This window comes from Toxorhynchites rutilus, unplaced genomic scaffold, assembly GCF_029784135.1.
Source record: "Toxorhynchites rutilus septentrionalis strain SRP unplaced genomic scaffold, ASM2978413v1 HiC_scaffold_4, whole genome shotgun sequence".
Taxonomy (NCBI): Eukaryota; Metazoa; Arthropoda; class Insecta; order Diptera; family Culicidae; genus Toxorhynchites; species Toxorhynchites rutilus.
In genome coordinates, this window is record NW_026599982.1 from 423,397 (window position 1) to 440,413 (window position 17,017).

Consider the following 17,017-nt stretch of genomic DNA (forward strand, 5'->3'; position numbering starts at 1 on the left):
AAAACACAGAATAGGAAGAAGGTTCCAGAATTTACTGACAAAGAGTTCCCTTCAATGGTTTCTCGCACGATTCCTGTTCTTCCTCCTCTTCCACTTCCTACAGGTCGCCCCCAAACGGCCTCTTCTAGCGAAAAGCCAAAAAAGGAGCAACCGAGCTATAGTAAGGTTGCAGCTATTGGTTTATCACCTACACCAAAACCTTCACCTCATTCCTCTTCTACTGAGGAGCTTTATAGCATGCAAGAACTTGCAACCCTGTTCTTGAACTAGATCGACAGACTAGAAGTTGTCGCAACCAACAGGAACAAGTACAAGTTATGCTACATTTTTATTATAACCATGGATCGGTCATCTCTAAGGCTAATTAATTGGAATGCCTGCTCTCTTAAGAGTAAGCTTATCGAGTTCACTGACTTCCTGGTGACAAACAGCATCGACGTAGCTATCGTTACTGAGACGCATCTTAAACCGAATATTAATATTCGAGTCCCGAATTATCGTCTATTGAGAATGGATCGTGCTGGTTCTGGTGGAGGAGGTGTTGCCTTAGCCATCAGAAATAACATCAGATATCGACTTTTGCCGTGTCTGAAACTCAACATCATCGAAGCTATTGGGGCGGAAATCACAACATCGATTGGGTCTATTATCGTGATTGCGGTCTACTATCCCAAACAGACGTCAATCAGAGATGGCTCAGCGTTGCTTCTTAAAAACGATATCATCAAGCTAACACGAAGGCAGTCGAAATACGTCATCGGCGGGGACATTAATGCTCGACATCAGTCCTGGGGAAACCAAAGGAGGAATCAATATGGAGTGACTCTAAATGATGATCTACAGTGTGGGCGCTACAGGATTCTTAGTCCAGCGACCCCCACTCGCATTTCTCGTTCTGGAGTACATTCCATAATTGATTTCTTCATTACCAACATGGATCGCCACATCGGTGATCCTATTGCCCTTAACGAGTTGAGTTCGGATCACTTCCCAGTGATGGTTGAATTGGGAGTGAATGTCGTAGTCAGGAGGCCACAATGTAGACGGGACCATCATCGTGCGAATTGGGTGGAATTCCAGCAGCTTATTGACAACAACATTGATCTCAATCAGCCTCTTGAATCTCCCGAAGATATCGAAGCAACAGTCAGCTCTATTCAAACTGCAGTTATTCAGGCTCGCCAAAACCACATCCCAGAAACGATTCAGGTGAGTGACTCTGTTCAAATTGATTCCATTACTAAACATTTGATTAGGCTTCGGAACCTCTATCGAAGGCAGTACCAACGTACTGGTATTCGAGAGAGGAAACGACAGTATAATCAGTTAACCAAGGTTATCCAGGCCAGAATGATTGATCTCCGTAACAAAAAATTCGCAAAAGATATTAGTAAACTTCCGAATAACTCCAAGCCTTTTTGGAGGCTCGCTAAAATTCTCAAGACCAAGTCTAATCCTATTCCTCCTCTTCTTCAACCTGACAATTCAGAACGATTGATAACACCTGCCGAAAAGGCTAATGCAATTGGCAACCATTTCGCTAGTTCACACAATCTTGGCCAGAACATTACAAGTCCATTTGAAGCTTCGGCGAATGATACTGTAAGGGCTATTGACAATATCCATTCTGTACCTCAAGAGAGTGAAATCATCTCGACTGCAGAGGTTATCTCGGTTATACGCTCGTTGAAGAATATGAAGGCCCCCGGCTTCGACAGTATATTTAACATTGAGTTGAAACATCTTAGTAACAACTTATATGAAATTATGACTTCTGTCTTCAACAGATGTCTATACTACTTCCTACTACTTCCCCTCGAGTTGGAAGTTGGCAAAAGTGATCCCGATACTAAAACCCGGAAAAGATCCTTCTTCTTCAAAGAGCTATCGACCAATTAGCCTTCTCCCAGCATTTTCGAAAGTATTCGAAAAAATTATATTAACGCGCATTCTTGCTTTTGCAGATGAGCACAATATATTTTTGGATGAGCAGTTTGGATTCCGAAAAGGTCACTCTACAATTCAGACGAAACAAGTCAGTTTCAAAATCATCTGCCATGGCACTTCTTGATGTTGAAAAAGCATTTGATAATGTTTGGCATAATGGTCTCATTTACAAGCTTCAGAACTTTGGTTTTCCTACATACTTGATAAAAATTATAAAAAAATATCTTTCTGATAGAGCGTTCAATGTTTCTATAAACAATATTTCATCAGAGAAATTCATTGTGAATGCAGGTGTTCCTCAAGGATCCATCTTGGGACCAATTCTTTTCAATATCTACACTTCATGCTTGGTTTTAAAGTCTGTGTTAGGGAACATTTTTCGATGAGAACAAAAGTCCCCCTACTTTCATGTATTTGCAATGCCGATTTCCCCAAGGCTGCTTGGTGTTGATGGCTGTATTAGGGAAACCGTAAATCGGGCCAATCAGAACGATGCAGTTAGGGCGTTTAGATAACGCCTAATATTTTACAGTTATTCAATTGTTTATCTAATGAAAAACAACATTTTGTTAGTTGCGATAGATGCGTAGAAATATTCCCTATCAAGTGATGCAAACATCTCTCCTATCCAGTAAGAAATGTTCGAGCTATAAGCATTCGAAATCTTTCATTTTTTCCTGCATGTTCTGTGTTTAGGTTTTCATTTTACCCTCCATATATTCCGGTTATACGTAGTCCCACGTCAAAACGGCAAATGGTTTTAAAAGTTATAGTTTCTGCAGCAAATTATTTATTGTGCATTCGTCTACATTCGAATTAAAGGTAAAACCTTGTAAAATTATATAGATTTCAATTTATAATTTTTCTCATTGATTTTTAAAGAGGTAAGCGGCCACAGGAGGTTACTCAGCTGGAGGTGCTGGAACCGGATTTGTGCCGCTTAAAGATAATTAACTGCCACATCCGCAGCAACCGGCCTGGGAGGAACCATTCGTGCCCGAGGAATGATATTTGGTCTCACTCCGTAAGCATTGTTGATCTGCTGAACGACAATTCTGCGAGCTTTTTCCAACCGATCGGTGTTATTGTTGCGGAAACAGCCGAGTTGATATAGATAGAGCAACACTCCTACGAAAACTACCGTTAAGCATCTTGCCGGAGACGAGTATAGATATACAGGTCGGACTCGATTATATGTGATTCGATTATATACAATTTTGGACTCGATTATATACAGCTTGGAAAAAAAAAATTTTCTAGCTTATTTCAAGAATGAAAGGAGAGCCTTTCAGCGTTAAGGTGATGTTTAAGTGGCTATTACATATGCAGTGGGGTAAAAATCGGGATTTTTTAAGATATTGCTTGAATTTTCACCAGGAATTGTTTAGATCGATATTGCAGCCAAATAATGAAAGATTCCAAATAATGAAAGAAAGTTGGGCGTCAAAGAACGAATTGTAGAGCGGTTAAAGAACTTCAATTTAATTGTTGCAAAACAATGTAGTTCAATTTAAAATTTTAGGATAAAATTAATAATAACACATTAAAAATTATTAACTTTGAAGTTTTTCACTTCCAAAATGTTATTAACATCCACTAATTGAGTTGTTCCACTACTAATCCTGTACTAATTTTTCTCATCTTGCAAATGAAATCATCAAAATTGTCTTCCTTAGCGTACTTTTTAATGTAGAGCCAGTTTGAAGCAACAGAGTCCGAAACAAAAAAAAACTATCTCTTCTCTGTTCTATAAACAAAATGTGGTAATATCTAATCGTTACTGAAAATAATCTGCCAGTTCCTCTGGGAATTTAAAATAACATTCAAGTGAAAGAGTTTATTTTAATGTTTTCTATCCATGTAACACTGTGACCAAATACATTTGGTTTTGTGATTTTTCAATCAATCGCAATTAACAGAATAGCTTCTGAAGATTATTCTTCCCTATCAGTAGAATATTTCCGTATCCAATATTGGATGCATAAAACCTTGTGTATCCAACGTAACACTCTCGTTTTCGAAGTCCCCCAAATATTCATTCATTCAGAATGAATTCAGATTCAAATTCAAACAAATGATCTCTAAATCAACGATAATCCTACGTCACCCTTGCGGTTATACCATAGATATAACCCACTTCCTGTTTTTCTTGTTGCTGATGCAGTGACGCTAACTGAAACTAGCACAATGTCGCTAGTACTAGCACAATGTCGCATAGACAAGAATTTTTACATTTTCCGGATTTTTTGCAAAAAGGGACTGCATAATAATTATGAAGAGGGTTGGCGATACAACCGAGCCTTGGGGAATTCCCCTTTCTTGGATTTTCAATGAAGATTTTGTGTTGTTGACTATGGCTCTGAGTTCTATTTTCTAGGAAACTTTTCACATAGAAACCTAGTCTTCCACGGATCACCCAGTCGAAGAGACTCTTCAATACTGGATATCTCCATGCTGATCAAATGCTTTACTTAGATAAAGTGATGCCACATCTGCGTGGTGATCTTTCTCAATAACGTCATGTACAATAGCCTGTAGATCTTCGAGGTGATCTTCTGTGCATTTTCCCGCACGAAAAGCGAACTGTCTTGGATCGAGCAGCTTATTAGACTCTAAAAAGGTCTTTAGGCGTCGATTTACTATCCTTTCTAGAACTTTTCCAACACAACTCAAAAGAGTCGAAAATTGTATAGAAGATGTTGGTTTTGACTACGTCTTTCATTTCTGTACCGGGGTGTTAGTTCAAAGTTTCTAAAACGAGAGTGACGCTGGACTGCAAGGTTTTGAACGTTAATACCTCTTTACCGGCTGGATGGAGTGGTATAATAATCACTTCATCCAAGAGATAAAATGTCAACGAATTATATGATTGTCACTTATCGGTTCAAAAGCTTAAAAATTGCTTTGAAAGCAAGCTATTGAAATCATAACAATCTTGCTCATTGATGATGATTGGTGATCGCAATGTGTTCCCGAACACGGTCACAAAATATAGGCACATGAAGAAACCGTGATTTGTTTTGCTCGCTTGCATGAGCTTCGTATTACGGAATGGAGGAGTAGGCATGACAATATGGGGTTGCAGTAGAAATGAACACACTTTTAAAATCAAAATTATGAATGAGAATTAATTTTCCCAAACCAAATTAGTACTCTATGTAAATGAAAATCACTTTTGCTTGCAAGTAGTGAAAAAATATCATGCAAAAATTGTGTCTCTAGATAATTTTATATTATAATGTTATGTTCTGGTGAGAATATCTGAAAAATCTGAAAATCTTTTAAATTAGGGTCATAACGACGTACGTCTAATAGGTAAATAACACCAAGAAAAAAATTCCATACAAATTTTAGCAATTTAAAACTGCTTTAAGGGCGACTGATAGAGAATAGCTGGTCTCATACAAACTAATGTCGTATCCAGATGACACCATTCCACCGTCAACGCGAAAAGCAGACATACGCAAGGCGTGAGTACTTTCACTCGCATCGGTTTCTGTTCTGCTTTCGCATGGAACAGTCATGAAAAATTGTTTGCGTATGAATGCGTCCGAGCGAAGTAATATTCGCACCCATTTACGCATTCGGCTTGGTGTTCCCGTGATGTAATCCAATAGCATCAGTTTGACTTGGTGTTCCCGTGATGTAATCCAATAGCATCAGTTTGGCTTGGTGTTCCCGTGATGTAATCCAATAGCATTTGGATCCAAAAATGGTCCAGTCGGTAATTTTTCCGATCATAGAGAACAAACTCATTGCACCCCTGATACGCTCAAAATATTTCAAAAATCCAAATATTTGTCGAGTTGTTATCCAATCAATTTTAGATCGGAACCAATGACGGAGAGGTCGAGAGAGAACGCGGTTTTGGTCATAGAATACGTCAACGGCGATCGCTTCATAAGTTTTCCAACCAGTGCTTTAAACAATCTTTGGTTTTTAAATTACAACATACGAATCAACAAATTAGAAGAATAAAAAAATTGATTGTTCTATTGTACATACCTTTCAATTCATCGACAACAGAAATGCTTTCATTGCTAGACAACGTATTTCCAGTATCAGAATTCTTTTGTTTTGAGCATGTTTGTTGTGAAGGAACGTCATTTCGAATGGCTGAATTTTGTGCGATATCATCTAAAGATTTCTGGATGCAATCACCTGAAAATATACATGAGGGTAAAAAAGTATTTAATGAACATAGCCGGAAAATTACTTCATTTAATTAAAAAAAGTTAAGATAATTTAATCACAGTTGTTATCAATAACCTATTACAATGCAAATTGATTGGACAAAACACTTCAGTTTGTTTGTACTCATACATTTAGTTTACACACCGTCGGTTTCGTACAGAATCATACACGTTTTGTTTTACTTCTACAACTTTTTCGGACACGTTGCAGAGTTATGCTCACACAAACTGCGTCGTCAATCTAAGAACACACGGGAACTTCCGATCGGACACAATTTTTTCTTCACGCGAATTCTCGGGAAACAAAAACACACTTTTAGGTATAGTCTTTTTCTCTACACAAGCCAAAGGATAACTTCAAAAACACACAGCCCTCGGTTGAGTGCAATTTACGGCTGGAATTTTGCAATCGGCTGACTGCACACAAAAATTTTGAAGGTAGCACGGAAGCGGGATCGGTTGAGCCAACACGATGTAATCACCTAAGACAAGACGTGACAACTGGCTTCTTACTCTTCTTTCTGCATTTTCTTCGACCAAGTGCTAGATAACAGGGAAGCGAGATGTGAAGGTTGCCAAATGTTATAAAATTTCGGAAGATTATTTTCCCATGAAAAACATGTGTTCTTCGTATCATGTATTTTCTGAGTTGCATAATTTTTTTTTGTATTAATCTTCCGACCGAATATCACATATTTTAAACAATAAGTATTTTCCTGTTATTTTGGTATCCAAAAAATAAAATGTGAAGAGATAAAGAAAACTAGAAAACGTAGATTTGATAGTAGGTGTATGATATGTTGACATATATGAATTAAATTCAAAGTTCATTTTATTTATCAAGAGATTACGGGCCTTACCGTTTACACTTCAAGATGAAAACGGAATGGACGACACGCCATGAAATTTCGTTTTACGAGTTAGAGAAAATGATGGGTTTTCAGGTAGAATGAACACTCTTCAAATAGAAATTATGAATGAAAATTAACTTCTCCGTATCATATTAGTGTTGATTGTGAATGGAAAACTTTGCTTTCTTCATTTGGTAAAATAATCTCGTACAAAAATTGTGTCTGAAGATAATTTTATATTATAATGAGTAGTTTTAGTGAGAATATCGCAAAGTGTATAGAAAACAGGTCAAGTTAGGGTAAGAAAGACGTTCTTCAAGTAAATAAATAACGCCAAGTAAAAATTTTCATTCAGGTTTTAACAATTTAAAAGTGCCTTCGGGCCGAGTAGTAAGACTTGTTAAAAGCTTATTTCGTTTCCAGATATCGATACCGTATCTCTGTCATCGCGGATAAACTTCAATTCGTTTTTACCGTGGAGTGTATACGGAAATAAGGCCTTATAATTTAACTTTGATATCGTTCAAATACTAACAGTACTGAAATATTGATAAAATCATACATTCCCAAATAATAACATAGCGTTTATTCAGGTTTTTTTTTTCTGTAGGTATGTATGGTTTATTCAAGTTCCAATATGGTTTTAAATACTTTTCTGCTGCGTTGGTTGTTATTTGTTATTAGATTATAATTATATTGCTAACTGCTTTACGGTTGGAAAATAATTGAATGCTCTTCTCTGTTAGGTCGCTGCTATTATGCTATGCTAGATGGCAAAATAATCCCGAAAAGATGTAGGGTGGAAATTCCGATGCAATGTTTCCTTCTCTTCGGGAACACCGGACGTAATAGAAACGAAAATATACAAAAAAAATCCATTATAGAAATTATCGCTAAATTGAAATGTGAATGCAACAATTATTCAATTTTGAATATATTTGGCAACATATTTATCTTTGTTAATTTTGTTTGCAAGTGGTCCGAGTTTGACAGAAGTGGTGGTCCGGAATCGGCCCCCTATTGTCATGTCTCGTCTCAGGCTTCGTTTATTGCGATAGTTGCACCGTATTCGTTCGATTAATAATTGATTTCTGTATCGGGGATCACTAGTCACCAATATATACACAGTAGAATATAAATTGAAGCATTGTTTGTTTACAATGACATAAAGCTGCAAGGTCATCACCTGGTCTTATAGGAGGAGGAAGGAGAATAGAAGGAGTTACAGAGTATTGCTGTACGAATTTTCAAACGCGTTTTTCTCAAAACCATGTTTTTCAATTGGTGGTATCAATATATCAGGATCTACTCGACCGATTTGGCTGATATTTTTTATCAGCATTTAAAAATTAATTATCTAAAGCGTTACATGCCGTTTTGACGTAGAACTACGTCTTTCATTAAGGGTGCCAAATCAGAAAACAGGTCACGTTTTTATGAAATAAAGTTAATGTTAATAACTATTTTTGCCGCGAACAGATTTTGGCGATTTACATACTAAACGAATCGGAAATTCCCTAAGATTTGTTTAATATGCTATACATTGGAATCTCCTGGTTCGTAAATGGTTAAAATTCATGAAAACTTTAAGCGTTTTCATTTTTCCTTACATTTGTTCTGTCCATTTGCGTGCTTTCCAGAACAGAGCTGTCAATAACGAGCATTGAAGGGGAAATCGTAGGATTTAAAGTCTCCGCGAACAGAGGAAAAGAAGAAGATTGAAGGGGAACACTTGCCTAGAGTATAAACAGTGGATCTCGCTGAGGCAAACTTTTATCATTCCACTCCGACCGTCGACAGAGACGGACGTGTTTGGAGCTCCATTCATTACCTGATTTTTAAAAAGCTATTTATTTCTCTTTTCAGATTGTCTACCTGCGATTCATCAACTACCTGTCTGCCCTTGAGGACTACAACAATGGGGAAAACCCGGTCAACCGACCCAGGCATACCACATGGCACCAACAAACGACATCGATCGGACACCGGCAAGGAGCCAATATTAGAAAGAAACCGCTATGCTTTATTGGATGGCCATACCGAGGAGGAACCAACTACCGAGAAAGTAAATGTAGAGAAAAAGGTGAAAGTACCACCTTATTTTACAACATCGAGAGATATAGGAACTTTGAGGTCTGAACTGCTGGCGCTGAAATTGCAGCCAGTTTTTAAAATATGCAGCATCGGGATTAAAATCACTAGTCCCAACCTGGAGCAATATAAAATAATTGGATCATACCTGAAATCAAAAAATCATGAGTTTTACACTCACGATACGCCGTCTGAAAAACCATTTAAGGTGGTGTTGCGAGGTCTTCCTGCTATTGAGTTGGAGGATATTAAAAAAGATCTGGAACAATCATACAATATTCAGCCGTTAGCTGTATATCGGATGACTAGGCATAAAACGCCAGACAATGGGTATTCCAATGTTTTGTACCTGATCCACTTCAAGAAAGGATCAGCCAACATAACTCGCATAAGAGAAATCAGTGAGATCTTCAACATCTCGGTACAATGGGACCGATACAAACCTCAACATCGGGATGTAACGCAATGTTCAAATTGCCTTGGTTTCGGACACGGAACAAGAAACTGTCACATGAAAACTCGTTGTGGCAAGTGTGCTGCTGACCACCTAACAAGCACTTGCAGCCTTCCAGAAAAAGAACCTCGCTAATGCGTTAACTGTGGCGAAAGTCACCAAGCCACCAGCCGTAGCTGCACAAAACGTGCGGATTTTAAACGTATCTGGAAGCAAGCTACTGATAAAACACAGAATAGGAAGAAGGTTCCAGAATTTACTGACAAAGAGTTCCCTCCAATGGTTTCTCGCACGATTCCTGTTCTTCCTCCTCTTCCACTTCCTACAGGTCGCCCCCAAACGGCCTCTTCTAGCGAAAAGCCAAAAAAGGAGCAACCGAGCTATAGTAAGGTTGCAGCTATTGGTTTATCACCTACACCAAAACCTTCACCTCATTCCTCTTCTACTGAGGAGCTTTATAGCATGCAAGAACTTGCAACCCTGTTCTTGAACTAGATCGACAGACTAGAAGTTGTCGCAACCAACAGGAACAAGTACAAGTTATGCTACATTTTTATTATAACCATGGATCGGTCATCTCTAAGGCTAATTAATTGGAATGCCTGCTCTCTTAAGAGTAAGCTTATCGAGTTCACTGACTTCCTGGTGACAAACAGCATCGACGTAGCTATCGTTACTGAGACGCATCTTAAACCGAATATTAATATTCGAGTCCCGAATTATCGTCTATTGAGAATGGATCGTGCTGGTTCTGGTGGAGGAGGTGTTGCCTTAGCCATCAGAAATAACATCAGATATCGACTTTTGCCGTGTCTGAAACTCAACATCATCGAAGCTATTGGGGCGGAAATCACAACATCGATTGGGTCTATTATCGTGATTGCGGTCTACTATCCCAAACAGACGTCAATCAGAGATGGCTCAGCGTTGCTTCTTAAAAACGATATCATCAAGCTAACACGAAGGCAGTCGAAATACGTCATCGGCGGGGACATTAATGCTCGACATCAGTCCTGGGGAAACCAAAGGAGGAATCAATATGGAGTGACTCTAAATGATGATCTACAGTGTGGGCGCTACAGGATTCTTAGTCCAGCGACCCCTACATTTCTCGTTCTGGAGTACATTCCATAATTGATTTCTTCATTACCAACATGGATCGCCACATCGGTGATCCTATTGCCCTTAACGAGTTGAGTTCGGATCACTTCCCAGTGATGGTTGAATTGGGAGTGAATGTCGTAGTCAGGAGGCCACAATGTAGACGGGACCATCATCGTGCGAATTGGGTGGAATTCCAGCAGCTTATTGACAACAACATTGATCTCAATCAACCTCTTGAATCTCCCGAAGATATCGAAGCAACAGTCAGCTCTATTCAAACTGCAGTTATTCAGGCTCGCCAAAACCACATCCCAGAAACGATTCAGGTGAGTGACTCTGTTCAAATTGATTCCATTACTAAACATTTGATTAGGCTTCGGAACCTCTATCGAAGGCAGTACCAACGTACTGGTATTCGAGAGAGGAAACGACAGTATAATCAGTTAACCAAGGTTATCCAGGCCAGAATGATTGATCTCCGTAACAAAAAATTCGCAAAATATATTAGTAAACTTCCGAATAACTCAAGCCTTTTTGGAGGCTCGCTAAAATTCTCAAGACCAAGTCTAATCCTATTCCTCCTCTTCTTCAACCTGACAATTCAGAACGATTGATAACACCTGCCGAAAAGGCTAATGCAATTGGCAACCATTTCGCTAGTTCACACAATCTTGGCCAGAACATTACAAGTCCATTTGAAGCTTCGGCGAATGATACTGTAAGGGCTATTGACAATATCCATTCTGTACCTCAAGAGAGTGAAATCATCTCGACTGCAGAGGTTATCTCGGTTATACGCTCGTTGAAGAATATGAAGGCCCCCGGCTTCGACAGTATATTTAACATTGAGTTGAAACATCTTGGTAACAACTTATATGAAATTATGACTTCTGTCTTCAACAGATGTCTATCACTTGGCTACTTCCCCTCGAGTTGGAAGTTGGCAAAAGTGATCCCGATACTAAAACCCGGAAAAGATCCTTCTTCTTCAAAGAGCTATCGACCAATTAGCCTTCTCCCAGCATTTTCGAAAGTATTCGAAAAAATTATATTAACGCGCATTCTTGCTTTTGCAGATGAGCACAATATATTTTTGGATGAGCAGTTTGGATTCCGAAAAGGTCACTCTACAATTCACCAGCTTCGTAGAGTATACAATATAATCAGACGAAACAAGTCAGTTTCAAACTCATCTGCCATGGCACTTCTTGATGTTGAAAAAGCATTTGATAATGTTTGGCATAATGGTCTCATTTACAAGCTTCAGAACTTTGGTTTTCCTACATACTTGATAAAAATTATAAAAAATTATATTTCTGATAGAGCGTTCAATGTTTCTATAAACAATATTTCATCAGAGAAATTCATTGTGAATGCAGGTGTTCCTCAAGGATCCATCTTGGGACCAATTCTTTTCAATATCTACACTTCATGCTTGGTTTTAAAGTCTGTGTTAGGGAACATTTTTCGATGAGAACAAAAGTCCCCCTACTTTCATGTATTTGCAATGCCGATTTCCCCAAGGCTGCTTGGTTTTGATGGCTGTGTTAGGGAAACCGTAAATCGGGCCAATCAGAACGATGCAGTTAGGGCGTTTAGATAACGCCTAATATTTTACAGTTATTCAATTGTTTATCTAATGAAAAACAACATTTTGTTAGTTGCGATAGATGCGTAGAAATATTCCCTATCAAGTGATGCAAACATCTCTCCTATCCAGTAAGAAATGTTCGAGCTATAAGCATTCGAAATCTTTCATTTTTTCCTGCATGTTCTGTGTTTAGGTTTTCATTTTACCCTCCATATATTCCGGTTATACGTAGTCCCACGTCAAAACGGCAAATGGTTTTAAAAGTTATAGTTTCTGCAGCAAATTATTTATTGTGCATTCGTCTACATTTGAATTAAAGGTAAAACCTTGTAAAATTATATAGATTTCAATTTATAATTTTTCTCATTGATTTTTAAAGAGGTAAGCGGCCACAGGAGGTTACTCAGCTGGAGGTGCTGGAACCGGGTTTTGTGCCGCTTAAAGATAATTAACTGCCACATCCGCAGTAACCGGCCTGGGAGGAACCATTCGTGCCCGAGGAATGATATTTGGTCTCACTCCGTAAGCATTGTTGATCTGCTGAACGACAATTCTGCGAGCTTTTTCCAACCGATCGGTGTTATTGTTGCGGAAACAGCCGAGTTGATATAGATAGAGCAACACTCCTACGAAAACTACCGTTAAGCATCTTGCCGGAGACGAGTATAGATATACAGGTCGGACTCGATTATATGTGATTCGATTATATACAATTTTGGACTCGATTATATACAGCTTGGAAAAAAAAAAATTTTCTAGCTTATTTCAAGAAGGAAAGGAGAGCCTTTCAGCGTTAAGGTGATGTTTAAGTGGCTATTACATGTGCAGTGGGGTAAAAATCGGGATTTTTTAAGATATTGCTTGAATTTTCACCAGGAATTGTTTAGATCGATATTGCAGCCAAATAATGAAAGATAGAAGTTGGGCGTCAAAGAACGAATTGTAGAGCGGTTAAAGAACTTCAATTTAATTGTTGCAAAACAATGTAGTTCAATTTAAAATTTTAGGATAAAATTAATAATAACACATTAAAAATTATTAACTTTGAAGTTTTTCACTTCCAAAATGTTATTAACATCCACTAATTGAGTTGTTCCACTACTAATCCTGTACTAATTTTTCTCATCTTGCAAATGAAATCATCAAAATTGTCTTCCTTAGCGTACTTTTTAATGTAGAGCCAGTTTGAAGCAACAGAGTCCGAAACAAAAAAAAAACTATCTCTTCTCTGTTCTATAAAAAAAATGTGGTAATATCTAATCGTTACTGAAAATAATCTGCCAGTTCCTCTGGGAATTTAAAATTACATTCAAGTGTTTTCTATCCATGTAACACTGTGACCAAATACATTTGGTTTTGTGATTTTTCAATCAATCGCAATTAACAGAATAGCTTCTGAAGATTATTCTTCCCTATCAGTAGAATATTTCCGTATCCAATATTGGATGCATAAAACCTTGTGCATCCAACGTAACACTCTCGTTTTCGAAGTCCCCCAAATATTCATTCATTCAGAATGAATTCAGATTCAAATTCAAACAAATGATCTCTAAATCAACGATAGTCCTACGTCACCCTTGCGGTTATACCATAGATATAACCCACTTCCTGTTTTTCTTGTTGCTGATGCAGTGACGCTAACTGAAACTAGCACAATGTCGCTAGTACTAGCACAATGTCGCATAGACAAGAATTTTTACATTTTCCGGATTTTTTGCAAAAAGGGACTGCATAATAATTATGAAGAGGGTTGGCGATACAACCGAGCCTTGGGGAATTCCCCTTTCTTGGATTTTCAATGAAGATTTTGTGTTGTTGACTATGGCTCTGAGTTCTATTTTCTAGGAAACTTTTCACATAGAAACCTAGTCTTCCACGGATCACCCAGTCGAAGAGACTCTTCAATACTGGATATCTCCATGCTGATCAAATGCTTTATTTAGATAAAGTGATGCCACATCTGCGTGGTGATCTTTCTCAATAACGTCATGTACAATAGCCTGTAGATCTTCGAGGTGATCTTCTGTGCATTTTCCCGCACGAAAAGCGAACTGTCTTGGATCGAGCAGCTTATTAGACTCTAAAAAGGTCTTTAGGCGTCGATTTACTATCCTTTCTAGAACTTTTCCAACACAACTCAAAAGAGTCGAAAATTGTATAGAAGATGTTGGTTTTGACTACGTCTTTCATTTCTGTACCGGGGTGTTAGTTCAAAGTTTCTAAAACGAGAGAGTGACGCTGGACTGCAAGGTTTTGAACGTTAATACCTCTTTACCGGCTGGATGGAGTGGTATAATAATCACTTCATCCAAGAGATAAAATGTCAACGAATTATATGATTGTCACTTATCGGTTCAAAAGCTTAAAAATTGCTTTGAAAGCAAGCTATTGAAATCATAACAATCTTGCTCATTGATGATGATTGGTGATCGCAATGTGTTCCCGAACACGGTCACAAAATATAGGCACATGAAAAACCGTGATTTGTTTTGCTCGCTTGCATGAGCTTCGTATTACGGAATGGAGGAGTAGGCATGACAATATGGGGTTGCAGTAGAAATGAACACACTTTTAAAATCAAAATTATGAATGAGAATTAATTTTCCCAAACCAAATTAGTACTCTATGTAAATGAAAATCACTTTTGCTTGCAAGTAGTGAAAAAATATCATGCAAAAATTGTGTCTCTAGATAATTTTATATTATAATGTTATGTTCTGGTGAGAATATCTGAAAAATCTGAAAATCTTTTAAATTAGGGTCATAACGACGTACGTCTAATAGGTAAATAACACCAAGAAAAAAATTTCATACAAATTTTAGCAATTTGAAACTGCTTTAAGGGCGACTGATAGAGAATAGCTGGTCTCATACAAACTAATGTCGTATCCAGATGACACCATTCCACCGTCAACGCGAAAAGCAGACATACGCAAGGCGTGAGTACTTTCACTCGCATCGGTTTCTGTTCTGCTTTCGCATGGAACAGTCATGAAAAATTGTTTGCGTATGAATGCGTCCGAGCGAAGTAATATTCGCACCCATTTACGCATTCGGCTTGGTGTTCCCGTGATGTAATCCAATAGCATCAGTTTGACTTGGTGTTCCCGTGATGTAATCCAATAGCATCAGTTTGGCTTGGTGTTCCCGTGATGTAATCCAATAGCATTTGGATCCAAAAATGGTCCAGTCGGTAATTTTTCCGATCATAGAGAACAAACTCATTGCACCCCTGATACGCTCAAAATATTTCAAAAATCCAAATATTTGTCGAGTTGTTATCCAATCAATTTTAGATCGGAACCAATGACGGAGAGGTCGAGAGAGAACGCGGTTTTGGTCATAGAATACGTCAACGGCGATCGCTTCATAAGTTTTCCAACCAGTGCTTTAAACAATCTTTGGTTTTTAAATTACAACATACGAATCAACAAATTAGAAGAATAAAAAAATTGATTGTTCTATTGTACATACCTTTCAATTCATCGACAACAGACATGCTTTCATTGCTAGACAACGTATTTCCAGTATCAGAATTCTTTTGTTTTGAGCCTGTTTGTTGTGAAGGAACGTCATTTCGAATGGCTGAATTTTGTGCGATATCATCTAAAGATTTCTGGATGCAATCACCTGAAAATATACATGAGGGTAAAAAAGTATTTAATGAAAGTCATAGCCGGAAAATTACTTCATATAATTAAAAAAAGTTAAGATAATTTAATCACAGTTGTTATCAATAACCTATTACAATGCAAATTGATTGGACAAAACACTTCAGTTTGTTTGTACTCATACATTTAGTTTACACACCGTCGGTTTCGTACAGAATCATACACGTTTTGTTTTACTTCTACAACTTTTTCGGACACGTTGCAGAGTTATGCTCACACAAACTGCGTCGTCAATCTAAGAACACACGGGAACTTCCGATCGGACACAATTTTTTCTTCACGCGAATTCTCGGGAAACAAAAACACACTTTTAGGTATAGTCTTTTTCTCTACACAAGCCAAAGGATAACTGCAAAAACACACAGCCCTCGGTTGAGTGCAATTTACGGCTGGAATTTTGCAATCGGCTGACTGCACACAAAAATTTTGAAGGTAGCACGGAAGCGGGATCGGTTGAGCCAACACGATGTAATCACCTAAGACAAGACGTGACAACTGGCTTCTTACTCTTCTTTCTGCATTTTCTTCGACCAAGTGCTAGATAACAGGGAAGCGAGATGTGAAGGTTGCCAAATGTTATAAAATTTCGGAAGATTATTTTCCCATGAAAAACATGTGTTCTTCGTATCATGTATTTTCTGAGTTGCATAATTTTTTTTTGTATTAATCTTCCGACCGAATATCACATATTTTAAACAATAAGTATTTTCCTGTTATTTTGGTATCCAAAAAATAAAATGTGAAGAGATAAAGAAAACTAGAAAACGTAGATTTGATAGTAGGTGTATGATATGTTGACATATATGAATTAAATTCAAAGTTCATTTTATTTATCAAGAGATTACGGGCCTTACCGTTTACACTTCAAGATGAAAACGGAATGGACGACACGCCATGAAATTTCGTTTTACGAGTTAGAGAAAATGATGGGTTTTCAGGTAGAATGAACACTCTTCAAATAGAAATTATGAATGAAAATTAACTTCTCCGTATCATATTAGTGTTGATTGTGAATGGAAAACTTTGCTTTCTTCATTTGGTAAAATAATCTCGTACAAAAATTGTGTCTGAAGATAATTTTATATTATAATGAGTAGTTTTAGTGAGAATATCGC

General features: G+C 37.8%; 1 protein-coding gene across 2 annotated transcripts in view; it reads right to left on the minus strand.

Moving 5' to 3' along the window:
* LOC129782124 (uncharacterized) overlaps window positions 1–15,857 on the minus strand; it is a 205,134-nt gene extending 189,277 nt beyond the window's left edge. For both annotated transcript variants that reach the window (XM_055789532.1, XM_055789531.1), the window contains exons 1-2: window positions 15,706–15,857; window positions 5,953–6,108 (exon numbers count right to left, since the gene is read on the minus strand). In XM_055789532.1, coding sequence (XP_055645507.1) covers window positions 5,953–6,108; window positions 15,706–15,730 — 181 coding nt within the window. In that variant the 5' untranslated portion in view covers window positions 15,731–15,857. The remainder of the gene's footprint in view (window positions 1–5,952; window positions 6,109–15,705) is intronic.
* Between the last annotated feature and the right edge of the window lie 1,160 nt (window positions 15,858–17,017).